Raw genomic sequence first — 27,209 nt, 5'->3', positions numbered from 1 at the left:
TGCTAACTAAGTTTTAGTCTAACTAAAATAATATCCAGAGGATCATAAGCGAGCCGAGCACATGGGTTAAGGGATATAATAGCACTGGCAGACAAATTAATTCCACTGTGTGCTCCCAAAGAGGTGGTAAAATATAGTTCAGGTCAAGGTATAATCTTGTTAATCATAAACAAACATAATAAGAAATTGCATTACACCATGATTGTGGGATCATAATCTTGCAGGTCGGCAATGATTGCGGTGAACTTTGTCTTTGAATCCCAGACACAACAGAAACCAAGAAAACTGCGTACTCTTTCTTGTGTCTTGCTAATCCAAAATCGCCATAAGAGAGATATTTCCAAGGAACATTAATTCCTCCCTCTTGAACTACCTACCGTTATCTGTCCCTCTTCAAGTACTTTAACAATCCCAAAACACATGGGAGTGTATGAGACTCTCAATTATGAACTTATATTCTACACATAGGCATTACGAACGGTGGATTTTCCTTTCTTCTTCTCTTTCATTGGCTGCTTGGACACTCATAAATGTTGATAATTGGTTTAACAAACACATTTCGGGGTGGGACTAGACAAACTATTTCTATTGAAATAGACAAGAGTTCCAGCTGTTGTTTGATGCGTTGAGACTTGACTTGTTAAAATGGATGCCAGTTCAATATATTGCATCTTACAAATCCCACCTAGAGTGGTGGGATTCATAAAAACTAATTTGACCTCAACTTTAATCCAATTCAAGTCGAGTAATCAAACGAGGCTTGGGTTACAATTTCATCAGTAATATATATAATTTTAGAAAGAAAAAAACCCTAGTTGCTACAAATCAAGTATGTTTAGTTTCTTTTCATTTTTTTTATCAATCAAGTTTTTTGATGAGAAGGATTTATAATCCTAGTAAAATGTTCGGCGGTCTAAAAACAACCTGAATTGGATTATGTCTAATCCTATTAAGCCCAAATGTAGTAGCATTATAAATCTCATCAAAAGGTTGGGATTAAGTTGGATTGCATTATGTCTAATTCTGCAAGGCCATGTAAATATTTTATTAATCCAACCCCTTAATTATGTGTACTACCAAACACATCATTGGATTAGTATTATCCATCCTAATTCAATTCTACCTTATGAATCAATCCAATCTCATTCACCAAATATGTCGTTAGTGAAAATTTGAAAAATTAAATTAAATCAATTAGAGAGTCACATGGAAAAGTGGCATGTATATAGACAAGAGCAATTGAGATGAGGAACCTCCATGTTTGCGTTCGGATACGGCAATATCTTATGAAGATCAAAGTGAGATGAGGATGGTAGTGGACTTGTTCGTGTTTTGTCGGTTTTATATATATTAAGGTGGGTTCATGAACGGCCAGAGTCTGATGACTCATTTGCTTTTATTTTCTGCATACACGTGGATAATGACTCTCACTGTGCTTTGCTCATCAATCAAACGTCCATGAGGCCGATGACTCATTTGCTTTTATTTTCTGCGTACACGTGGATAATGACACTCACTGTGCTTTGCTCATCATCGAATGTCGTACATCATCCATTTTACTATGTTCCATATATCCATCTCTCTCTCTCTCTCTCTCTGTGTGTGTGTGTGTGTGGTCTGGTATACATATATTCTTGTGGATGTGGATTTCAGCTTTGTGTAGAGTCATGATATGTGGTTGAAATCAAACTCGTGTAAGCTCCAAAAGGATATAAACCTCATCTCTATCGAAGCCTTTGATGTTGAAACCCAACTTTACTTTGTATTTTAGTGCTGCTTGGCTGCCATGAGTTAGAGAAAGTAGGATCCTGCTTTAATCCACTTTCAATTGGCTCCCCACTTTCTGCACTTTATTTTTGTTTCATCTTTGGATCCATCAATTGAAAAGGTTTAAACTCTTGTAGGGTGCTTGGTCTCGAACAAATCATAAGAGGGTTTCTAAAAGTCTCTTCTCTTGTTATTAAGAAAAGGCTTAAATGCAAAAATGATTTCTGTGTTTTATTATATTTAATAATTTAGTCCTTATATTTTTAATTTGGCCAATTCAATTCTTGTGTTTATAACCGTTAATCAATGTTTCCCATTCTATTAAATTTGTTATTAAATAAATATGATAAACTTTTTTTTTCTTTTGAAAACCCATAAACCTTTTAAAAATTAATAATGAATCTAAAAATATTAAAAATTCATTAAAAGTAAATCATAATATTATTAGAGAAAAGAAAAAACTTGAATAAAAATAGGATTGGGGAAGGAGGGTTATGAGAGGAGGGGCAAGGCCGGCCTTGAGCCTGCTCGACGGCGACGGCTTAGGGCCTCGGATCAAGGGCCTCAAATTATATATAAATTGTTCAAGCCCATATTAAATGGATTTTTTGAGAGTTTAAAAATACAAGGGACCAAATAATAACCACTTTAAATCTTTAACAATACAAGGGCCCATATTTAAGAATTAAAATTATAAAAAAAAAAGTTTTTTTTTTTTTTTTTTTTTTTGTTGGGAACAACAAACATCCAATTAATCCAATACTTCCGTTAAAAAAAATGATTAGTTCTTCTAGTTTGATGACTTTTGTGTTCTCAACAATGGAAGTTGATGATAGAGAAGATTGTTTAATGGAGCGTGATGGAGAAGATGGGTTTGGGTTTTTTCATTTTTTTCGTTTATTTTTTAATTTGTTTTGTTTTCACAATATTTTAGTTTTTTTCACTATAATAATATAAAAAATTCAAATAGTAAGTCACGGTCCTTCACATGACTTTTTTGGATGGAAAAATTAATGAAATTAGAAAATTTTTAGGATAAGGGCTAAATTGACTATTTTAATTAATTCAAGTACTAAATTAACTAATTTGTTAGTTTATGAAGTTTAATTTGATTAGGGTTATAGTTCAGGGAGTAAAACGACTGAAAAAATCCTTTAATTAATTACTACACTTCGAAGGATGACCAAATGCAAACCAAATACTAAGACACACCTCTTTTGGAAACTTATTTTTCATTCACTATAGAAATTAAATATTATTTAATAATATATAATTTCCAACACCATATAGCATTGATATGTGTTTCATCTTCACACATATGAGGTAGTCTTGATATTTTCCTATTAACTTGTCACCTTGAAACCCTAATTGGGTAGGCCTGCAGCCAGCCTTGCTCTCAAGTCTTTTCTCAAGATTTTGCCAGAAGGTGCTATGGGTATTTTGTCTGTGAAGAAAACCCGACCAATTCTCTTATAGAACACCACCTGCACATATAACACGTAACAATTCCACAATCACAAAAAAATTACTTAAAAAATTTGTAACTTGTAAGAAAGCATATATGCACACATAGGACCGCCTAGAATTTTCAGCTTGACTTTCCTCTCATCTTAAAAGAAAACTAAAGTTGGAATCTCCTTCATAATGTTAAAAGAGATCGAGTTTGAATCTCTTCCTCCTTTGTTGATAAAGAAAAAAGATTGATTGTTTGTAAAATCTAATAATAAATAAATAAATTGAAGAAAATATTCAAGGTTATCTATCTTAATTTTTTTTTAATTGATAAAATGGGGGGACAAGCCCCAAGAAACCAGAACCCCTAACCAATACAAATTAAAAGGCAAAGTTATCTATCTAATATTTCGGTGATAGAGAAACCTAAAAACGGATAGACATGCATGTGTCAAAAAGTCAATTTCCATAATAATTTTCACTATTAGAAGAATCGACAATTATTATTATTATTTTTTTTCCTCAAACCAGCTGGACAGTTGACAATGCCAACATTATAACACGTGTGTGTTCTTCGGGCATAGCTAATAATTTCTAACTTGCCCTACCTACTCCAATTACTAGCCAATGAACATTAAGCAAAATAGGTTATTAGTTCAAGCAACATGTATTATGTGGTATTCATTTGCAATGTCTAATGTGATTGAATAAAAAAGGGTACCTGTTTTGAGATGTATTGCTTGATGTCCTCTTCGGAGATCTTGGAACCGTTTGATCTTACAACAAATGCAACAGGAATTTCTCCTGCGGCTTCATCTTTCATACTGAAATCAACACATATTAAACAAGTCATTAAAACTTTACATTATTCACGATTGGTCTACCTAATAACCCAAAAACTATTTGCATCACAAATCTGAAATTACATATACGCCTATGGGAAAAACCACAAAAATTTCTAAGTAAATTTTGTAGCTCACAAGTTCGAATTCTCTGTCTACCCATCTCTGAAGTTTCAATCCCCTACCCTTTATTAAATGCGCGCCCCACTCCAACTAAAAATCTTGAGCCCCCATTATACAAACGGGTCTTATCTCTCTACAACGACAATATTACGTACAACAAAAACAAGCACAATGACTTATGTACGACAAAAACTTGCTTGTTACGAGAGATATCTTTATAAGAATAAAAGAGATATACACTAGTTCACATGGAGAAAAAGACTTTTATGAAATGGTGATAGCACTATTTTGCTATCTTTGGCTAATAACACTATGACACGCTTGATAACACTTCCACGTGAAATAGTATTATTGATCGAGAATAACAAAACATTGTTATCCCTGTTGCAATTAAGGTTGGAATCTGCTTTGGGAGCTGCACGCTAATAAAAATACAAACATGGCCCACTAATAAAAAAAGCAGGAAGTTTTATCTAACATATAGAATGTGGTAGTGTGTAGGGTAACTTACGGTACAACAGCAGCATCAGAGATGTTGGGGTGGGCAATCAACATGGCTTCAAGCTCAGCGGGGGCCACTTGGAAACCTTTGTATTTGATGAGTTCCTTCAATCGATCAACGATGAAGAGCTCATCATCATCATCGATGTAGCCTATATCACCTGTGTGCAACCAGCGCTCTTTATCTATGGTTCTCTCTGTGGCCTCAGGGTCATTAAGGTAACCTGCATCACCAATTAGCCCCAAGCTATGTCAAGTTTATTTGAAAATAAACTTTTGGGTCAGCAAAATTTAACCCAAAAAAAAAACTTTGATTGGGTTTATTGGGTATTTCAGTGTAAAGTAAATAACTAAAATCATTTTGGATAAGTACTTATCATCATACACTTTCTGTGGTCCTCAAGCAACTACTGTAGTTATAATACATGTGATTTGAAGGCCCAGAAGCTCACTAGCCATGAGATTGGAAAATTATTGGTTACTTTAAGATTGAGAGACTGCTCAACTACATCTCCTACTCAAATGAATTGATGTCTACTATATTGTTAGGCATCCATGTTTATTTTACTTAGAATTTAGGAAGTAATGAATTGAGAAAGTAAGAAATATGAGAGAGGATGAATGATTACGGGATCAACTACCTACCTAATCAATCTAATTCTTAATTTTTTTAAAATTAGACTATGAATTCTAATGTTAAATTCACTTACTTTTTTATTTCGTATATTTTTGTAAATGCATGAGAAGTCAGAAATCAAAATTATTTTAATATTGATATATTAATAAAAGCAAAAATCAAAAATTAAAAATCAAAAAAATTCCAAAATACTCAAATAAATAAACGGTATTAGAAAATGTTTGACATACAATTTACCACCTAATTCTTTTTGTAAATGATAAATAAAAATGCATTGGGTCATGTCGAAAATAATCAAGTGTTGGCAGGGACCATAGACTCGGTCAAGTCTTTGCAAGGCCCATTCACCAATGGTTTCGTCCACCCAAACATAACCAATATATTCCCTTTCACCAATAATTTGGTCTACCCAGAAAAGAAAATCTTAGCAACTTCTTTATGCATTTGTACACTTCTTTTTCTCCAATTTTGCAAGCTGACTTTTAAATCAAATATATCAGATTACTCAGTCATACATTTCTAGATTTGAATGGATCAATTAACTGACAGCTGGTTTCCTATTTTATTTGCCGAACAAATATTTTATATATACGTTAACCTCGCAAAGCACCCGTGCATGAAAAGACAGATAGATACATGAAAGGCAGCAAAATTTAGGAAGAAAATTAACTAATATCAGATTTATAATCCATGCTTAGCTCATGTCCTAAAAATCTAAGAAAATTAATTTTTAATTACATGTAATTGTCTAGGGTTTACCTTTCATGATTTGGCTGCCTCTGATGCAAATCTCCCCGGATTGATTTCGGGGAAGCGAAGCACCAGTATCAGGGTCCACGATCTTCATCTCAGCATTTCTTACGACGGTCCCGCATGCACCTGATTTTATCTCAAATGGTTCTTTTGCAAATGCTAAGCACATTGACAGCACGGGTCCCGCCTCTGTCATTCCATACCCCTAATATAAAGTTGGACATTACACAACGTTATTTCATATTTTGTAGGATCGTTGTCTAAATTCAAATGTACTTTTGCTAAGACATCGTTTGGAGTTGACAACTAAAAACATCTATTTGGGAGTGGTTTTGACAATGTCAAAATCACTTTCTGATAAGCAAAATCGTTTTATAAGACTGGGACTTCAAGGATCCTACGTAATCAACGAGAAACATCCAAAGTACACATTATAATCCAAATTAACACTCAACATGCTTGACTAAATCCAACCCAACAATATCATTAGTTCTACTCAATCCGTCTTTGTTAAATGAACCATATTATATGACATGTAATATATATATATTTAATTAATTACCAACTTATCACAAAATTGATGTAACAAGTGTAAAAACCAGATTGTCACACAATTAATATGGTCTAAAACCGTTTTGTCTCTAGCGTTACTCAATAGATTAATACAATATGTTATTTCTCTAGTATTGCTTTCAAGAATAATAATATAAAAAACAGTCATTTGAGTTCGTGAATGATAGTCAATTGTTGATGCATTGTAAGTAAGTTTCATCAGCGGCCGACCAACACCCATGTCTTACTCTCACTAAAAAAATAGGCCCCACCCAAATGGACGATGGTGGCACCAACTAAAAGTTTGCAAAACATGATTGAGGATGTCATATGGGATCTACAACCACATAGGGAGCTATGACAAATCAAGAAGAAAAAAGACACAAAAACACACAATTAAAGACGTTATTGAATTTAATATTACCTGTCCAAGTTTGGCATTAGGCAGCTTAGTCCTCACAGCATCCTCAAGCTCCTTCCCCATCGGTGCCGCCCCAGACATCACCATCCGTATCGAGGACAAGTCGTACCGATGCAAGTCCGGGCTCTTGGCAATAGCCAAAACGATCGGAGGCACAAAAGGCGCAATGGTCACCTTACATCTCTCCACAAGCTCCAACAGCTTGCCAATCTCAAACTTCTGCATGATCAAAATCGCCGCCCCAACTCTGAGTCCGCAAAGAAACACCGAATTGAGGGAGTAGATATGGAACAGAGGAAGCACACAGAGGATCACGTCCTCCTCATGAAAATACAAATTTGGGTTCTCCCCATCCACTTGTTGCGCCACGCTGGTCACCAGCACCTTGTGCGTCAACAAAACTCCTTTCGGGAGCCCCGTGGTCCCGGATGAATACGGCAGCGCAACGACGTCGTCCGGGTTTATTTTTACCGCCGGGATTTCATTCTCGTCCGCTGTGGTCAGCTCCGAGAAATGATGAACCGACACGTCGTCGGCTGGGGACTCGTCAACAACCATGATCTTGACGTCGTTTTTTATGGCGAAGTCTTTGACTTTGTCGACGTAAGCTGATTGTGTTATTATGAGCTTCGTGGTCGAGGCCTTTGCCTGCTTGACTACCTCGGCGGGCGTGTAGAACGGGTTCGCGGTGGTTACCGCCGCCCCGATGCGCGAAGCCCCGAGGAATGCCAAGACGAATTCGGGGCAGTTCTGGAGGAGGAGCATGACGACGTCGTGCTGGTGAATGCCGAGCTTGTCGAGCCCCGCCGCGACTTTGCGTGAAGTGAGCTCGACGTAGGCGTAGGTGTAGGTCTCGCCGGTGTTGCCGTTAATGAGGCAGGGGCGGTCTTTGAACTGGGAGATGTTTTCGAAGCAGTAGGTGTGGAGAGGAAGGTGGTTGGGGATGTAAATATCGGGGAGTTTGGACCGGAAAATGAACTGGTGATCATTTGGGTGATCCATTGGGGTGTGTTTGGGTGGAGGGAAAGTGAGGGAAAATGAGAGAGAAAATAGGAGGTGGGGAGTGGGTTGGGTTTAGCTAGATTTCTTGCACAAGACCTTCTCCCTGGTTTTTTTTGGTTTGGGTTTTGGTTGAAGTAATATACAAGTAGGTGGTGGGGGAAAAAATGAACTGGACTTGTTTGGTATTATTAAATTTCTCAAGGACAGAACTTGTCCAATAACGTCTTAATACATAAACAAATCAACTCTTTCAATTAACTGGTTGTCACCAAAGTATTTCACAGCACCAATCAGCATAACCCACGTACACACTTCATTTCTCTTTGTTTAACTTAGCCAGACGTATTTACACGTGGAGGAGAGGCATTCGATCTCAAGGAAGGTTATTGTGGTTTTGGTTGTGGGGGATGGGCATTGCAGTTGGGGGTTGGTGAGGGATGTTTGGAAAATAAAGTGGATTTTTTGTTTTTTGTTTTTTGGATGAAGAAAGTGGATTGTTTTTCTGACCCCAAAAAAACAAAGGATTGGTTTTTGTGGGCCACACGTTAGAGCTTAAGCCACCAATCGGCTGCCACGTCGGACGGTTCACCTAACGCCAAGTCCTTTACTCGTCCCGTGGTAGGTCAATTTAGTAAACGACACCATTCACCTACTACAACTGCTTATCATATCCATGGATGAAAGGCGCGTAAAATGACGTCGTCATAGCTCACTCGCTCACTAGCCGGCTCATATATGGCTCGCTGGCTCAAATCCACATTTTCCTTTTCTTTTTTTTTCTTTTCCAGTTTTGTGTATTTTCTTTTTATCCATTTGTATCGGCATTCAAAGAATAATACAATTTGGAGTTGGCGGAGGATTTGGAAGGCCTTTCAATTGGCCATGCCTTTTATATTTGGTTACCAAACATTAGACTTGACAATTTCAAAGTTGAAATATAAAGAGGGGAGCAACCAACCATTTATGCTTCTTTTTTTAAAACACATCTCCACAAAAAGAGAACAAGTAAGCTTACATGAGCATTTTGGCTAGTTATGGCAAAAAATCATTACAAATATTTTTTTGGCTTTTGTGAATTCTAATGCCTTTTTTCGCACGAAACATGAAATGTCTATATATGAAATAATGTTTTCATTGTCATTATGCATGGATGGATTTCTCAAATTTTCAACCCCGTTCTATTTTCTCAATTATTTTATCTTCAAAATTTTAAAGATAAATTTATCCTTTTATAAAATGACTTTTAAGAACTTAAGAAAAAAACCTCAATTCACTAACCCACCTATTCTACTGTTTGACCAACAAAAAAACATACGACTCCTCAGTTGCTAAAAAATTTAGAGTGCTGCTAAACGAATTCTAAAATTAACTGAGTACACCATATGATCTAAATACACCATAATATTTAAATCAAAATATAAAGTTAACTAAGTACACCCTATCTAACTATCAAAAATACCCCTTATGCACAGTACACCCTAATACACTATCACACAACACAACACCAAACACACAAAGAAATTCAAATGCAGATAAAATTTTATTCACTTGGTGATGGTTCTTAGCATCCTGGGTAATGCTCAACTTGGCATAAAGATCCAAAATTGCACTTCCCACAAAGACATTCGAATGCAAACCTATCTTTTTTGCACATGCATGAAGCTGTTGCTTGCCTATGGTTAGGTCTCCAAGTGCAGTTGACGAGTGAATGACAATGCCAAATGTGAATTCGTTGGGTCTGATATTCGAAACAAGCATTCTTGAAAAGAGATAAATAGCTTCTTCATGATGGTGCTACTAAGCAAAGCTGCCTATTATTGCTGTGGCGGATACCACACTCAAGTCAAGCGTTTCGTCAAACAATTGGCGTGCATGGAAGAATGCATATGAAGTACCAAGTTGAAGAGTATGTGCATGAGCTTTCTGGGTTTCACGATCTGACAAATATAAATTTTAATTTTCTTTCAACCTAAATCAAAAAAATAAAAATTAATACTTCTTTTGATGACTCCCTCGACATGTCTGAAGCATCCATGCGACTTGTTTGCATCAATGAATTAATAAATAACAATGAAATAAATTGTTGGAGTTAATATTAAGGTTTTTGGAAGTATGATTTTTTGCTTATGTTTTATTAGTATTGAATATGGTGAGTAGGGTGTACTTACTAAAATTACATTTGTTTCATAATTCAATATATCCTTTTTGGTCATTTTATATTAGGACAAATTAGTAATTTAATAAATAGTTTGATAGTAGGGTGTACTCAGTTAATTTTAGGGTTCGTTTAGCAGCACTCAAAATTTATCCAGTCCGTCAAACACAACTTAATCCTCTCCATATCTCAACTACTAATAATTAGCAAAGATAATTTGCTTGAATTAATAATTACTATTTTGTGGAAAGATGAGATTGTGTTTTTTCAAATTTACATAGAGGGTGTAAGATAAGGTGATTGAGGAAATATGATAGGATGTGTAAATAACAGCATTCAAAATCAAAACTTTATAATCCTCAACATGTAAAATAACAAGTATATCTTTTTTTGTTTATCTTATCAATAAAATATTATCACTCTTTTATAATAATAGACGAATGTAAAAATCCACTATACATAATACATGGAGTGTAGAACCTACAGTATACATGTAGAGAGGGTCCCAAAAACTTGGACTTCAACTTAAAAACGTCCAATAAAATTTCTTTAGGAAAAAAAAAACCCTCCAATTAAAGTTAGAACTTCTCTTTAATTAATTATTCACTGATCCACATCCCTCAACAGTTGATTGCAATATAAGTTTAATACGAGAGAACGATGCTCTAGTTTGTTAATTTGGAGGTATTAATCCAAAATAATTAAGGATTAAAAGCCTGCATGAATCCCTAGCTCAGTGTTAAACAAACCAACACGTGCATCTCGCGTCTGACATTTTTAATTTTATTTGTTAGAAGCTTCTCTGAATACCTCTTCAATATTAATTATCGAAATTAACCAATCCTCTAAAGCTAGCTTAGGCACCAATCAGCTTAATTAGCCAAGCAAAATTAAAAATTAAAAATAAATTAAACAAAACATGGTCTGACATAAAGCCCATCCTTATCAGCATCCCAAAAATGTAGGACCAAAAAAACCATGCAACTAGGGTTGCAATCTCACCTACCACCTCTTGCATTTTCGTGAAGACATTTTCTTTCTTATTATTTATTTGACACTTGGAATTTGATGTTTCCTACAAATATAAGGTTGGTGAAGAAAACATATTACTCTCTCAGTTATGACCCGTTTCTCCAACTTTGTTGTAGTTTTAAACTTGTCAATCTCCTCTCAAGAAAGAAATTATCAATATCTCCTTCATGATCACGATGATATTTGCTTTTAAAAGATAGAGTTTATTATGAGTGAATGACTTAACTTTTGTGTAATTAGTTAAATATTAATTTGTTTAAAGATTGAGTTTATGGAATCTGAATTTATTAAGACCATTAATCTGTAAATTAAATATATTTTTCCATTAAGCTAGACCTCGTTGACAACTATTCTATTTTCATATACATTCACTTAAAAATACTATTACCAGAAGATGTGTAGACTTGGCAATCATATTTTTTTTTACCTGAATAAAAAATTAAACTATCTTCCTAATTTTGTTTACAATTAATATTGAAAGAGAGAAAATTTAAACTTATGAAGCCTCTTGCAATTATATTATTTTAGTTTCATCAATATTGGTAAAATAATTGACTTCTTGACTTCACGGGGTAAAAAACGTACATGTAGTTGTGCTTCTTTATAACTTGAAAGCTAAATAGCTCATTTATTTATGTCTTTGATGTGCAAAGTCAAAGGATTTGATTGGTACTTTCTAATTATTGGTTCTAGAAAGTCAATATTGTTGCCAAGTCCATCCAATTTAATTATTGGTTCTCTCAAAACTCTAAACTTTCTCTGAAGATTTGCAGCCGCCACACACCACCACACACCCACTTCTTTGCCTCTGTAGGGGTGGGTGGCTTCCCCATCTTCCATCTTTCTCTCCTCACCTCCTTTTTTTATTTTCTAGTTTTCTTCTCCTCTCCTATTCTCTCCTCAGATTTGTCTAAATTTTGGATCCTTTTGCCCAGATCTATCTGGATCTTGTCTTTTGTTTGTTTGTTTGTGTGTTTTCTGTTGTAGGTCCTTGTTGACTTTTGTTGTGCTTGGATGTGTCTCGCTATCATTGGGATGGTTGCGGTATGGTGTCGTCGACCCAGCTTTTCTCTTTGGTTTTCGTTGTGTTTTTTACGCAAGTACTGCAATCCACCGTAGACGCCATGATTTTGTTGCAGCTTTTGGTCCATGCATATGGAATTTGCTCCAATTCAGTGTTTAGAGTTGGAAAAGTGATTGTTGCTAGTTTGTGTGGGATCGGCTTTATGATTTTTGTCTGCCAAATTGGAGTTTTTAGGTTTTTCTGGCATGCGTAATTCTCTTCAAATCAAACCAATTTATTTTTTTGTTTGGTCACTAGAGATGTTGTACTCATATTTGGCATTGCGACTACTATGTACCTTTTTTTTTGTTATCAATAAAATTACTATCGCTTTTAATAAATAAATAAAAAATATTCAGCTATAGCATTATACAAGTCACAATTAGCTGACTTAGCCAAAATCTTCAAGTTCAGATTCAGTATATAATAGTTAAACTTTCTGTTTTTTTTTAAGTCTCAAAAGAACTTCACAATTACAATAGGGCAGTTAGATAAAAGGAAGTTCAATAAGATCATATTAGAAAGATTAGGTATATCTCTTTTTCGGTGAGGGTGCCATACATGGATCATAGATGTGGACATTTATATTAGCCACATGATCATTTTATTACACTTTACTATTCAGATGAATCATGTGGCTAATATGAAGGTCCACATAAGGGATTCATATATGGCACCCTAACTATAGAATTTCGCAGCCCATCAAATCAACACAAAAAGATCAAAGGCCAAACAAGGCGTAAAGCTCACTCCAAGCATAAAACCAATTCTAGACATAAAGTCCACTTGAGACATCAGACTCACTCTAGGCACAAAGCCATCCAAAGCCGCATCAAAGTCATGGTTATTGACAAAGCCTAACATATACCAGAAGAGTTGTCGTTGCCATCGCTTCTGATGCCACCGCTGCCGTTGCCATCGTGACCAAGGTTGAATGTAGGAATTGTCACCATTCAAGAATATAGAAAAACATACACAAATCCCACAAATCTGCCAACATATTTGATCCCACACATCATAGAAGCTAGCCATCTAAGATTCATCACCTCCATAAAGAGTACCAATGCACCCACATGAATGCAACAAGCAATCAAAAAATAACCAAAAGAAAACACAACCCATAGCCAAACAAACAAGTAACATGAGAATGAAAGGAGGTGGTGCAAACACATGAGCTAAGGCTCTACACATCTTTTGAGAGGTATGCAAAAACTAGCATTTAAAATTAACCGCTGCATCCAAAGGGTGAGGCCGAATCAAAGAGGGAGACAAAGATTTTGTAGGGGCTACACATAGAGAGATTAGTTTTGTGTAAATCTGGGCTAATGAAAATTAAAAGAGGCATTTAACCTTAGGTTCACTACAACAAGACAGTAGCCCAAGAAGGGGGAGAAGGGATGAGGGGCAAGGCAGTGGCCTTCTCCTGCTCCTGGCTGATGCAGCATTGAAAAGGTTGTGAGTTGTTAGGGTTAAGGTGTGAGGAGCAGATGAGAGCTATCTAGTATGAGTAATAGTTAAACTAGGATCCTCCATTTATACAAGAATATTAACATCCAATTTCAAACCAACTAGCAAATAGATAGTGAGTTCCAACATCTTTTAAGCTAAATTTTCGTCTTTCTATGTAGGGTACTTTCTATACAATCCTCATGTGTAGAATCTTTTGCACCTAATACGTTTATCATTTTAATGAAGGAAACCTTGTATATTTTAGATTCATTAAGGCACAAAGATGAGAGTACACTTAATCTCTAGGTAAAGAAAGCAAAGATTAAAACTTTGAGCTTAAAAAGAAAATCTAATCCAAGTATCTTTAGGCCTAAAGGGATACAAGTACCTAGACTCTTCTAAACACTTACTAGAAAGAAAGAAGAGAATTCTTTATACCTACGAAGCACCACCTTGAGCAAAACTTAAGGTTGTTCGCCCATCAGGGCCTTCACCCAATTGTTCTCCAAGAGAGCAACACAAGTGCATGGCCTCTAACTTCATACACACCAAAGTAAAGAGAAGGGGAAGGAGATAAAGAACCTAGGAGGTTGAAAATGCTAGTTTTCTTCCTCCTAGGTGGCCGACAATGGTGGAGGGGAGGGAGGGCATGATGTTGCCTCTTTCTCCTCTCATCATCCAAAACCCTAGAAAACGATGATGCCCATCACTATCCATTTAAAGGCTAGGCATTTTAAGTTGGGTCATCCATGACTTATATCACTTGAAGTGACCCATGTGAGTCATCAAGTAGGTTAAACCTACTTCTCTCCATCTAAGGCCAAATTTTCCTTACTTACGTTTTCCACAGGGACGGACCGAGGATTTCATACTTGACTGGGCTAAATTTACCTTACATAAAAACATACTAAGTAAATAGAAAACTCGATCGTACAATGTAATTTCATTGATAACAAAAAATTAACAATATACCTACTCAAGAGGGGGAGGAACATAATGAACCTTACCTCTCAAATAACACTATGTAGGTTGTACCCTTCGAGTCTTTATAGAATTAAAATCATTAATTATCAATTCATTATCTATATTATCAACAAATTCTTTTCCAATGTGAAGTAACATATAATCAGCAAGAAATTCATCACCTATCTTGTTTCGAAGCCGATTTTTGATCAGTCTCATACAAGAATGCTCGTTCTGTTGTTGCTGTAGAAACAGGAAGAGTTAGCACCAAACGAATCAATCTGTCAATCAAGTAGTAGGTTTGTGCTAATCTTGTTTCCACTAAGTGCTCAAGTAATATAGGAATGGAATCAAGATTCTTGAAGGTTGGATTATGATCCATATCAATCTTATAAAATCCTAGTTGTTGATTTAAAGCATGCAACTCATTTGTAGTGAAATCTTGAGGATTTTATCAGCAAGAGTGTATATATCATCAATGTTAAATCACTTGAAAGCATCATAGGGATCCAATGATGAGCTAAGACGAAGGAGTTCCACAGTTCCATATGAAAATCTAGTATTTAACTCCCCGAACTGATAATCTATTACTTCATTAAATACATCCATATGATAATAATGCTCCACTGTGATACAATCTTTTTGTTGACAAGAACACCCAGTGCCCATTGTATGACGGGCACACATATCAAGCATACTAATTTCATGTTTTTCACACAATGATCGTACACTGTGTATAAAATCATCCCAACCATTGTTTCTCAACTCATCAAGCTCCATTTTTGTAATTGCAACCAAATTCAAAGCACTTACAATGTCTTGATATTTTCTTTGAAGTTCTTGACAAAGAAAATCAGTGAATCTCATAGTTTTGTCCAAAAATTCGAGGTAAAGACAAAGTCAAAATACAACATAGAAATTTTAGTACATTCTGCTTCCCCATGAAATTGTGATGAGGTAGGTCTATTATGACTGATATCCTTTAGAAGTGTCTTGGTTGCACCAAATAAATCAATCAAACTCCTAATAGAACTAAAATGTGAGCCCCAACGAGTAGTAGTTCCAGGTCGTTGCAGACATCGAATTTGATTAGCCCCTTTACATGTTCCAAGTCTTCCAGCTACTAATAAGTCTTCAATTTCAACTTGACGGGTTAATTTTAACCCAGAATGGCATTTGGCAGAAGCACCAACAAAATTCACAATGTTATTCAAAATTGAAAAAAATCTTCAAACAAGTCCTACCTCTTTAGCAGCATCGTTTAAAGCTAATTGAAGACAATGAGCAAAGCAATGAATATAATATGCATATGGACAATCATTGAGAAGTAATGCTTGTAAGCCACTCCATTCACATGCATATTGCTAGCACCATCATATCATTGACCACGCATATTGCTTACTAAAAGACTGTTTACTAAACACTTAACAAATATCACTTTTAAGAGTTGAGGAATAAGTGTCATGAACACTCACAATATCAAAAACCTTTCTCGAATATGCCCATCACAACTAACAAACCTTATGATAATAGCCATTTGTTCCTTCTTAGAATCGTCAAGTGCTTCATCAACGAGAATACAAAATTTCTCATCTTCTCCAATTTCAACATGTATCCTCTTCCTCACTTTGTTAGCATAGATATTTAGGATCTCCTTTTGTATCTTATGTGAAATATATTGGGCATTTAGAGGAGCATTTTGTAACACAACTTTTTCAACTTCTTCGTTCATTCTTGCAAAAGCCTTTACCAACTCAATAAAATTACCCCGATTAGAGGAGTCATGAGATTCATCATCACCTCTAAAAGTCATTCCTTGATTTGCTAGATACCTAATGGCCTCTATTGTGGTTGTAAGCCTCAACTTATTTTTCACAACTTCTTGTGGGGGTCGCACAACTCTGTCAATATGGTGAGTCGGGTTCTTTAAATCCATCCACTTTTGGACAGCAAATGATGTGGTGAATTTATAATGCCTACATGAGTATGGAAAACACACTCTTTGCCACCAACTCTTCTCCAATTTCTAATCCATCTACAGCAAATGCCTTAGGTGAGTGATCAACGTCAAAAAGAAAGCATGGAAATGAAAACACTTTATCTGTATGAGTAGAATAATCAAGCCAAGGATATTGGTTATACCAACTACCATTAAATTGGCACATTTGTTTCCCTTCTAAGTGGGATGGACATTCTTTTAGTTTTGGTTGACATGGTCCTAAGAGAATATATGCTCTTCAAACATTATCACGTTGATTAGGTGACATAATCGACATTATCATTTTTTTTTTCTTTCTTCTTCTATGTGCTATAAGCTACAGCTTTCCTATTCTCCCTTTTATTCTCCACGTGCAAGGCAGTGCAAGCAAAGAATTCCTAAAAAGGGTAGGATATTCAATTGGATGGCGGCTGGGCTATAATTATTTTTTGGGCTGGGATTTTAAAAGCCACCTGGGCTGTAGCCTAGGTAAGCCAAAGCTATGTTCCGTCCTTGGTTTTCTAGAAACGTTTTGTGGAAATGTTTTTAGAAAACGTTCCAGACTGGCCTTATGGCTGGCTGGCTAGGGAGAAAACCTTTGACGTACTACGTAATTTTAATGATAAATTCTTTGCTACGGTTTGTTCAATTGAATTTGTAATTTTTTCTCAACGATTGATTGATGGTTGTTTGATAATTTTATTCATCCACGTTTTTAGGGGAATTGTTTCTTGAGCAGTTCTATGTCTTGTTTTTAACTGCTGCGTTTTTGCACTTAACCATAGTCAGGTTTTTATGAAAGAGATAAGGCTTCCGCATAGTTATTCCAATATCATAGCTTTACACAAGATAAGGGAAATGCGCGTCTGGGGACGACAAGGAATATGCTTTTGGGTGCTTAAAAAGGAGATTATGCTCTGCCGTAAAGTGAGACATGCTATCAAAACTGGGTCTGCTTTGTCCGAGTTGGCTTTGGGCTATTCCCTCCTTATTCATATAGTTGTGAACTGTGACCAATGAGGTAAGTTATTTAATATGACATTAAAATCAAAAAATTGATCAAGATGTTGGTTAGAGCCTCAATGTTGAGGACATTCACATATATTTCAACTGAGGATATGATTGAGTATGTGGATTCAGCGATCACTAAGGAATTTAGACTTGTGTTTGAGATTCGGATAAGCTTACGCCCAAGTGGGAGAATGTTGGAAAAACTAAGTTGGGCTTTAACCATGACTTAGTCTAGATAGAGTCCAATGTACTTGATTGAAGGATATCCTAATTATATGGACCTTCAGAGTCCTTACGAGGTGTGGATGTAATGGGGATATCACTGTTGCGGTATTCTAAGTCTATCACATATTGTCATGTCGAAAAATAACATTGCTATGTTAGAAAGTTAAAGCACATGACACTGGGTGATTGACTTGAAATAGCATTACAGTAGAGTATAGATAATTTTTTCTAGAGGGATTCTCCTCGTAATTTTTCTGGTTTTCTTATCTCTAAAAATTAAATGATTGGTTCTAATATTCCATGAAGTTGGGTCTACATGCCTATACGCCTAAATTTTGTCTGCGTCAAAAGAGTGGCTTCTTTCTTTTTTTGTGCTAAATACGTTGAACACTGTTTCTTGCAAAGCTTTCTTACGCGCGAGTTATATTGTAAAGTTGCCACGAATGATATTTCTAGAAACCCCAAAGTGGTTACAAGAAATTAAGGTGCGCTTTCATCTATCATTCTCTGACTCCTCTTAACATTGACGTGCTCAAACTTAGCAACCAAGTTTCCATCATTATCTAGCTAACTCATAAATTGACCACGAGGCTTGCTTTTGCTTTTGGACTTTCATTTTCATGAAGGGGGGGCTCTTGTGCTGGCATTGCGATTTGGTCAAGCAGTAAACCCTTCATTAATTATTCATTTGTCAACCTTGAAAAGTACCTCAAGGTCTCAACCAATCCATTTACCAAACGCTATAGAGAGTGATAAATCTTTTCGTAGTACTACTCAAGGGCTATCTTGTTAGTAAAACAAAACAATATTACAAAGCAATTTGTTCGAGTTTACTCCATAATAGAATTTCATAATCCGAACTGTCAAATTTATGTCATTATTTTTAGGTCATTTCGACTAAATTTCATTGTGAAAATTCACTTTTTTTTTTTCGAAAACATTGTGTTTGTCTATTTATATGGTCAAAGTTAGATAACTAAACGTTCTTCGATTTGAGAGAACTCTTACGGGGATGTTTTTCCAATGATTGACCTTAAAAATAAAATAGTTCGAATCATATAAGATCTAAAATACGTGGGTTTGTGCCATATTAGCTTTATAACTAATATTCATATATCACAAACTTATTAAGACAAAACCTTGGATTGGATTGGATTCTCCCAAATTTTTATTCACATATCACAAACTTATTAAGCCAAAAACTTGGATTGTTTACCAGGTCAAATCTCAACTAACTAGTTTAATGGATTTGGTACTAGGATAGAACTTCATGCATAATTAAGATATGTTTAAATACTTAATTACTACTAACTAACATGCAAAGGCATGGCCATGAAAGTGATGAGATACATGAATGAGTGGTTGCTATTATATAAATATTTTAAGAAAAACCTGACCAGCCAACTTGACCCGATATATATATATATTATGAACAAAAGTGAGGGAGGAAGGCAACTTCGTAATATAATAATCATGCACATTCCTTTTCTTGCTCACAAAGTATTTTTTATAAATTAATTCTTGACCTTAATTCTTGCTAGTTAGATGACTTAGCACGACAATTATGTAATCACGTACGTTTTATCACAAAAGCATATAATTAATATATATTGAAGGCAACCACTCAATCATGTAGGGTAATTAACAGACCCTCAACTACAAGTTCTTGACTTAGTTCCTTTGATGATGTCCCTGTCTATATTTAAAGGGTAAATGTTAATATTTGGATAATTTATTTGACAAAAAGTTCCCATGATAAATAAAGAAAATTTATAATACAAAAGAATAACATGTTAGATTGTTTGACAAAATAAAATTTTCTCAACATTTGCTGTGCATAAAATTCTGAAAATGCTAATAATTTCTCGCTTTCCGATGATTTCGGTTTGATTTTGGGCATAATTTAGACTCTTTCGCAGAAAAAAACATATAATCAATTCAATGGAAAGTAATGTGATACAAACCAACAAAGCTAACAGACAAAACAAAAGTATCCAAACGAATAAACTTTTCTTGACCAAGCTCTTGATCCTCTGACAAATTCTTTCCACACTGCCATCTAATTAACACGTTCTTCCATTTCTCTACGCATCATTTACCAATTGCCTAGAAACTTCCTATGGCGCCGACATATAGGCATATATATACATACCACATTTGCCAATTCCAACTTCATAACACATCTTCCGCATTCATTAAACATTCTCACCAAATAACATGGGCATGGACAAGTGGTCTTTGCTAAGCCGCCTAAGGAACGCCGTGAAGAAGGTGAGCTTCCTACTACATCTCAACGTCAACCGCTGGCGAATCGCTTCGATGATCGGCCGTACTGCTTCGGGCAACCACCGGTTGAGGAGCTTCAACGACCGCCCGGGCCTGACGGCGGCGTGTGCTGATGATGAGACCAGCTCCGAGGATTCGGGGTCTTCTAGGGGACATCTCCAGAGGACTATAAGCTATCCCTCGGATCAAGATGATATTGATCAAAGAGCTGAGATGTTCATAGCTAATTTCCGCCGCCAACTTCAGATGGAAAGACAGATTTCATTAGAGCTTCGATATTGCAGAGGAAATAGTTTCGACTTGAAGTCTCCTTGATCAGTTTTGATTGGTGACGATGGAGCTAGCCTGTGATATTTTTTTCAACATGGTCAATCTCCATTGGAAATCTGAAGATCCTCAGAGGGTTTTGTTTTTGTTTTTGTTCTTTTTCCCTTTTTCTTTTGGTTTTGTCAGGCTTGTTTGATTGCCGATATGACAAATTGCCAACATTTTTTTATACTTGGGCATACTTAATTTTCCTTTATGTAAATGTTATTCTTTGAACTTTGGAGAAATTTTCGAAGGTATTCTTTTGGGAAAAACGCTGTGGGATTGATTTGGTAAATGTCATTTTCTTTTGGCTGGATTGTGGCTAATGTCAAGTATGTCATCATTGTTTTTGTACGTTCTTTGACAGGAGCATCTTCAAAGTAAATTTGTTCTTCATCTCACTTCTGCCTTTATCATTTTTTGGAAAGTGATGATTAATTAGATATATAAAGGCTGACCTGTAAATAAAGGAGGTCAAACCAAATCAATAAAAAAAAGTGTAACAAAACAAACAGCCAGTCTAACTAAAACAGATTATAGTGGTACAGCTTAACCAACGCCATCTATTAAAGTATCAGATCTACTATTCAATGGTTGAGATTTAGCTTGATGATCTTAGTGATTACTATTCTCTTCAGCACCTTAAGTTCAAAAGCAACTCTCATGCAACGGAGATAACACTCTAAACAGAATGGAACATGATATTAGAGCTGGGTTTGTACTTAATTCGCACTTTGGTCCTTTATTAAGTCACAAAATGGATGATGTACCATTAACGCCACTTCCGTTAGAGTTGTTGGTCCTGTCATCAGATCTATTACATTTTTTGTGTAAAGGTGTGAGTCAATAATGCAATAGGCTATGCAGTGAAACGAAACGAAGGCCTTGCAATCGAACAGACAATGTTGGGTGGGTTTGAGGTGCTCAGCGGCTGTGGATGGTGGGTAGGGGTCGGGGCTGTTAGAGGAGGGTGGAATTGTTTTTTGCCCACTAGAAAGAATCACTCAGCTTGATAATTGATTGACTAAACTTTAACCTAAAACATGTAATTCTAGAATTCACCAGGAAGATACGAGGAAACCTCAAGATTTATTGATAAAATTGGAATAACAAAACATAACCCTGACCACGGGTAAAGTATGTTTAAATACTTCTAGAAACTTTAGAAATAACAAAGGAATTAAAATAGGAAAATAACAAAGTTTTCAAAAAACGTAAAAACTTTAAAACTAAATTTTGGGCTACTAAATGATCACAGATGCCCGAAAAAGCCCATACATCATGGTATAACAATGAGTTTTACTCGTGACACAATTCTCTTCGAATCAATGGGTCATGGGTCCGATTCTGAGCTCGGAGTCCAAATCTGCAGTTTACTCAATTTGCCTTCGCATGCGCGTTGCTCCAATTCCTCTTCAATTGCTTCCGCCATCTGTTCTACATCAAAGAAGGTGAAAATATTGTTTTGCCTTTAAATTTTACAGAAAATGTAATGCCATAACTAATAGCGTACCTACAGAGGTCAAATGAGGTGCAGCGAAACCTTGAGGTGACGGAAAGTTCCCCCTTTGCACAGTCTGGTCGTGCATTCTACCAGTTTGACAAAAAGTCTGCTTTCCTTGCGCCCTTGTTGTGCAATTGCACTACGCGCTTGTATTACTATAGACGGAAAAGGAGGGGAATCTCCTTAAGGAGATTTTTATTTTTTATTTTTAAATGAAGCCTTCTTAAGGAGATGTTGCTTTTTATTTATATATATATATATATATATATATATATATTTAAATATTCCTTTTTGATTACGTCCCCACCCACCAATCCAATCCAAGTCCTTATAAAAAGATCATCAAATTCATAAATTTTATTTACCACTCCACCACCAAGTCTGTTTTTTTTTTTTTTCCTCTTGTTTTCTTTTTTCTTTTTTGTTTTGAGAGAATTCCAGTCTTCTATAAAAACAGATTTATCGATCAAATTTTGTGCCAAGAAAGAAAATATTGTATCAATCAAACTTCTAAAGTAAGTTCATCAAAATGCTGCTGTTTTTTTTTCTTCTTCGGCAACCATCACGTTAATTTCATTTTTCTTATAATAATATTTGGCCTTTCTAATATGTGGTAGTAAAAAAAAAAATTATTATAAAACTTTTAATATTTCAAAATTGCACCTCCATTAAAAAAGTTATGGAGCCGCCACTGGCCATAACCAATGATGCTAACAGTAGTGGAGTTGAGAGACTACATCTAGCCCTTTTGCGAATTAAAAACTAAAATGCGAACTGGGTACAAGTTGAGCGACTATTCCTCCTAAAACGCCTTTGTAACAATATTAACCAGTTGAGAAGTGGAAAGAACAAACTGAACTATAAGGGACCCTTTCTCTTGCACATTAATTGGAAGCTGTAGAGCTTCTTATTCAAGTGTAACCGATTCTCTGCACTTTTCATCATGTATTTGTGTTTTAATTTTTGCTACAACACCTTAGCTAATGTCTCTCGCATTACAAAGTACTTCTAGGATTTAGAAAGACATAATCGAATGATAAAGCATGCCCACAAATTTACTTTTTTCCAAATTTGACTTTAACAACTTCAGGTTTATCTCACAAATACTACGTACAAGTAGATATTGTTGAGACAGTACAAGTAGATATAAAACTAGTTAAGTGGTGTCTTGTTTTGATCAAAATAACTAATAATCTCCTCTTTGGATTGTTGATGGGTGAAAGGGAGGTGCTGCCAAAGACGAGAGGAAGCATCATTATCAAAATCAAAGGTGCTGCTGGTTCTTTCTGTGAGGCTAAGAGGGGTGCACAAGTCCTTGTGGAGGCTTCGACCAAACAAAAGGTCCTACTGGAAACTTCGACCTGAAAAAAGGTTCTTCCGGAGGTGCTTAAAGGAAGCATGCATCTTTTTGAGTCCTTGCAAGTCAAGATCCTCAAGAGGAGCCTCTTGATCTTGTTCTTTTGTCTGCCTCTGGTCCTCTTGTCTTCCATAGCTGGCCAAGGTTATTAAAAAAATGGAAAAACTCAAGGCAACCAAAAGAAAGGTTGTGGACAAGAAACTAGGGATTTTCTAGGCTGAGCTAGTGGGAGATTAGCCTTCTGGGTTTACTTGTCCCAGATATTCATGTAGAAGAAAGAAACGGCCTTGTAAATTGAATTGTATCATGCCATATAGTATCTCTATAACTTGTCATTTCGATTTTATACACTTAAATGTAAGAACAACCATTTTTTTTGGTTGGCAATTACATCCACATCAGTTCGTACGGTTTCAGTCCCATATTCCGTGGTGCTATTAATTAGGGGTGGCATTTTAGACCGAAAATCTGAAAAACTGCAAAAATCAACCGACATTTAACCGCAATGGAACCGCAATTGCTAGAAACCGAACTGCATTTGCGGTATGAAAAACCGAACTGTATTTGCGGTTGCAGTTGCGGTTGCGGTATTTGATTTTCACAACTTGCCGTTACCACAAACCGCAACTATATATTTTTTTTTAAAATAAAAATTGCATTTTATTGTTCTGATGCAGGAGCATAGGGGTGGATCAAGATAGATATTTACTATTTAATTAGTTATTTCATCATATATTGTTATTTTCTTATTTAGGTAGTTTTAGGATATTTTTATTATTTATGTGTGATTTTATAATTAATTAGCTTACTTTTGGACCAAGTAGCCTTGGTGCCCAAGTCTTGTAAAGCCTATAAATAAGGCTAATGTAATAGTTATAGATAGATGTTGATGATTAATAAAATAAACTATTTGTGGCATGAATTTGCTACGATATATGTGAGTTTACACTAGCCCTAGATTTCGGTGTTTGTGTATGTGGTTGGTGATCTGTGTCCAGACCCCGATCCCCATCAATTGGTTTTTATTGTTTAATCGTAGCCATTATATAACAATACCACTTATCTTGTAAGTAATTAGTTTATTTATGCTTATGTTATTTATGATTCTTCTTATAATAAAATGTACTAAACTTATGTTGTTTTATTGGTAGATAGCATTGGTGCTCAAACAACACAACGGGATCCTTCAAATCCACTCACCACCACCAACACTTGAGTTTGTAACACTTGTGCATTGCATTTTCCTTTTAGTTTGTAACTTCAATTAACTTTGAATTGGATTTTTCCTTTGGGTTGTAACTTTAATTCATTTTGCATTGCATTTTCCTTTTGGTTTGTAACTTTAAAGGATTTGAAATTGGAATGCTTGAGAAGTTGAGGTTGTGAATGCTTGAGAAGTTTAACTTTAATTGGAATGCTTGGAATTGTAACTTTAATTTTCTTTAGGTTGTGAATGCTTGAGAAGTTGAGGAGATTGTGAATTTATATATGCTTGAGGAGTTGAGGTTGTGAATTTATATTTTCGGGTTAAAGTATGCTTGAAATCAAAAGGCTTCAAAAGAAGCATCAAAACTAGGGCTGGCAATGGGTCATGTCATGTCGAGTTTGTGTCGTGTCGGGATAATAAACGTGTCAAGAATGCTCAACCTGAACCCAACCCATTTAATAAATGTGTTGTGTCGGGTTCGTGTCGTCTTTTATCGTGCGGGTTTCGAGTCGTGTAACGCGTTCATAAATAATAACATGCATGTTACAAAACTCACAACTGAAAAAATTTAAATAAAAAAAAAGGGAGAGAGGAGAGAAAATATAAGGAAAAGAAAGAAAAAAAAAGATAGAGAGAGGAGAGAAGAGAGAAGGAAAGAAATAATAAATAAATAAAAAAGAGAAGAGAGAAAACTAAAGAGAAGGAAAAAAAAAAGAAAAAAAAAAGAGGAGAGAAGAGAGAAGGAAAAGAAAGAAAAAAAGAGAGAGGAGAAGATAGATGGAAAACAAAAGAAGAAAAAAAAATATTATAAATATTAAAAGGCATAGTATGTAATCACAAAGTTGTATGTAACATGGTGGATAAAGTGTTGGAGAGGAATGAGGGTGGTGGAGGTTCAAAACCCCTTGTGTGTGTGATGAACTCTACATTTCTCTTTATTTTTTCGCGGATTGGCGTGTATTACACGGGTTGACACGACCCGTTTAATAAAGGGGTTAGACGGATATTATAGCGGCTTAATTCGAAATTCATCCGTTTATTAAACGGGTCAGAACGGATTGACCCGAAATTGACCTTTTTTTTTCGTGCGGGTTTCGAGTCGTGTATTGGGTCGTGTCCAAAATTGCCGCTCACCACTCTGCACCCAAATTGGAATCCCCTTCTCCGTAATTCAAATTAGATTAGAATATATAGAATATTGCTTGTGTAAAAAAAATTAAATAAAAAACAGATCTTTTTCGGGTTGGAGATTTCGAACCTGTTTAATAGCTCGACATGGCCCATTGCCACCCTTATTTGGAATTATAATTAAGAACATCTCATTTTCTTTAGTATGAACTTGTTTAGAGGCTCTAATTATATATTAGATGTTCAATCATGAAAATTTAACACTCAATGCTCAATGTATTTGTTCAAAAATGACATTTGAGGACGATAATATTTTATGGATGAAGAGGAGTAAAACCAAGTACAAAAACCGGTCTAGTTGTCCTAAAGGATTAGGCGAGCCTCTCTACAATAGGATTTAGGTCCCAAATCTCTCCCAACGCCTGTCTAAGGCCAGACCAAATTTTTACCCAAGCCTCAAATTAGGCGAAATTCTAGATTGATTATCAGTCAAACCGTTCCAAGGTGGAGCCCAAATTCGATTGATGTCTAGCCAACATGTAAGCGTACCAATAGTGAAGAAATCCTATAATGAGGTGGTTGTGGGTGAGGGTGTTGTTGGGGGGGGGGGGGGGGGGGGGGTGCTCAATTCTACTATCCAACAAGACAGAAAAATATTGGACTGAACGCCTCATTGAACCCCTTCACCAAAATCTCCCTCATTATAGAAGCTCCCTCGAGATTGATGCACTCAAGAGCAAAACACTTAGACGCCTATGGATGGTCCAAATCATGGAATTGAGATCCAACGACCACATTCAAATGTGTTTTTCTGTTTGAATTCAAACCCAATGGCTATGATGTAATCTAACTAATTTCATCGTGAAAAAAATATATATACCGAACAACCAAAGTTTGAATTTAACGATCAATATTAATTAATCTAAATCTGTTCCAACATCAAAACTCATCTCTAACTCTATGAATACACATCCATTTGTTAAATAATCCACCAATATGAATTTATTCCTTTCTCACTTAACAAAGGTTCTTTAATTTTTTTTATTTATTAGATGGCCCTAAATTACAAAGAGGTGTGAATTGGAAACCGCGTGGAAGATGAGGCTTTTTGGAGAGAGTACATTTCCGTAATTGAAGATGGGGTTATTGGCAACAATTAGAGAAATGAAACCTTTTGGTATTGTGTGTTCCAAAAAAATTTAGAAAATGATTTTGGAATGACTAGACCGGCCTCAAGCACTGCAAGTCATTGCTTCTTGGTTCAAGAACATCAACCAACAGTATTATCTTTGGAAGGTATGTCTGAATAAGTCCAAATCAACGGATAAACATATACTTTATTAATCGATAGAACATGTACTTTGTAACACCAGGGGTTATAATCTTAAATAACTAGAAGCAAAAAATCCTCTCATGAGAATAACAAATACCAAGAACAATGAGCAGTTTAATGGGATTGGGATTGGGGTTGGGGTTGGGAATTAGGATTGGA

At 35.6% G+C, this 27,209-nt stretch overlaps 2 protein-coding genes across 2 annotated transcripts; one reads left to right on the top strand and one right to left on the bottom strand.

Moving 5' to 3' along the window:
* LOC18792923 (4-coumarate--CoA ligase 2) lies at window positions 2,910-8,209 on the bottom strand. Its single transcript, XM_007222180.2, has 5 exons — window positions 7,052-8,209; window positions 6,082-6,280; window positions 4,696-4,909; window positions 3,941-4,043; window positions 2,910-3,251 (listed from the first exon to the last, which is right to left on the bottom strand). The coding sequence occupies exons 1-5, from the start codon at window positions 8,048-8,050 to the stop codon at window positions 3,132-3,134; spliced, it is 1,635 nt and encodes a 544-aa protein (XP_007222242.1). The 5' UTR covers window positions 8,051-8,209; the 3' UTR covers window positions 2,910-3,131.
* Window positions 20,090-20,917, top strand: LOC18792885. The gene has a single exon (XM_020554544.1). The coding sequence runs from the start codon at window positions 20,144-20,146 to the stop codon at window positions 20,525-20,527; it is 384 nt and encodes a 127-aa protein (XP_020410133.1). The 5' UTR covers window positions 20,090-20,143; the 3' UTR covers window positions 20,528-20,917.

The sequence above is a fragment of the Prunus persica genome, chromosome G1 (assembly GCF_000346465.2).
Source record: "Prunus persica cultivar Lovell chromosome G1, Prunus_persica_NCBIv2, whole genome shotgun sequence".
Lineage (NCBI taxonomy): Eukaryota > Viridiplantae > Streptophyta > Magnoliopsida > Rosales > Rosaceae > Prunus > Prunus persica.
The sequence above is the reverse complement of the archived record's forward strand: the minus strand, read 5'-3'. Positions and strand labels throughout refer to the sequence as shown.

Coding starts and splice junctions, on each gene's coding strand:
- LOC18792885 (XM_020554544.1), top strand. CDS start 20,144: ATGGGCATGGACAAGTGGTCTTTGCTAAGCCGCCTAAGGAACGCCGTG.
- LOC18792923 (XM_007222180.2), bottom strand. CDS start 8,050: ATGGATCACCCAAATGATCACCAGTTCATTTTCCGGTCCAAACTCCCC. Junction 6,281..7,051: donor CTAATGCCAAACTTGGACAG/GTAATATTAAAT, acceptor ACTTTATATTAG/GGGTATGGAATGACAGAGGC. Junction 3,252..3,940: donor AGCAATACATCTCAAAACAG/GTACCCTTTTTT, acceptor TTATATGTGCAG/GTGGTGTTCTATAAGAGAAT.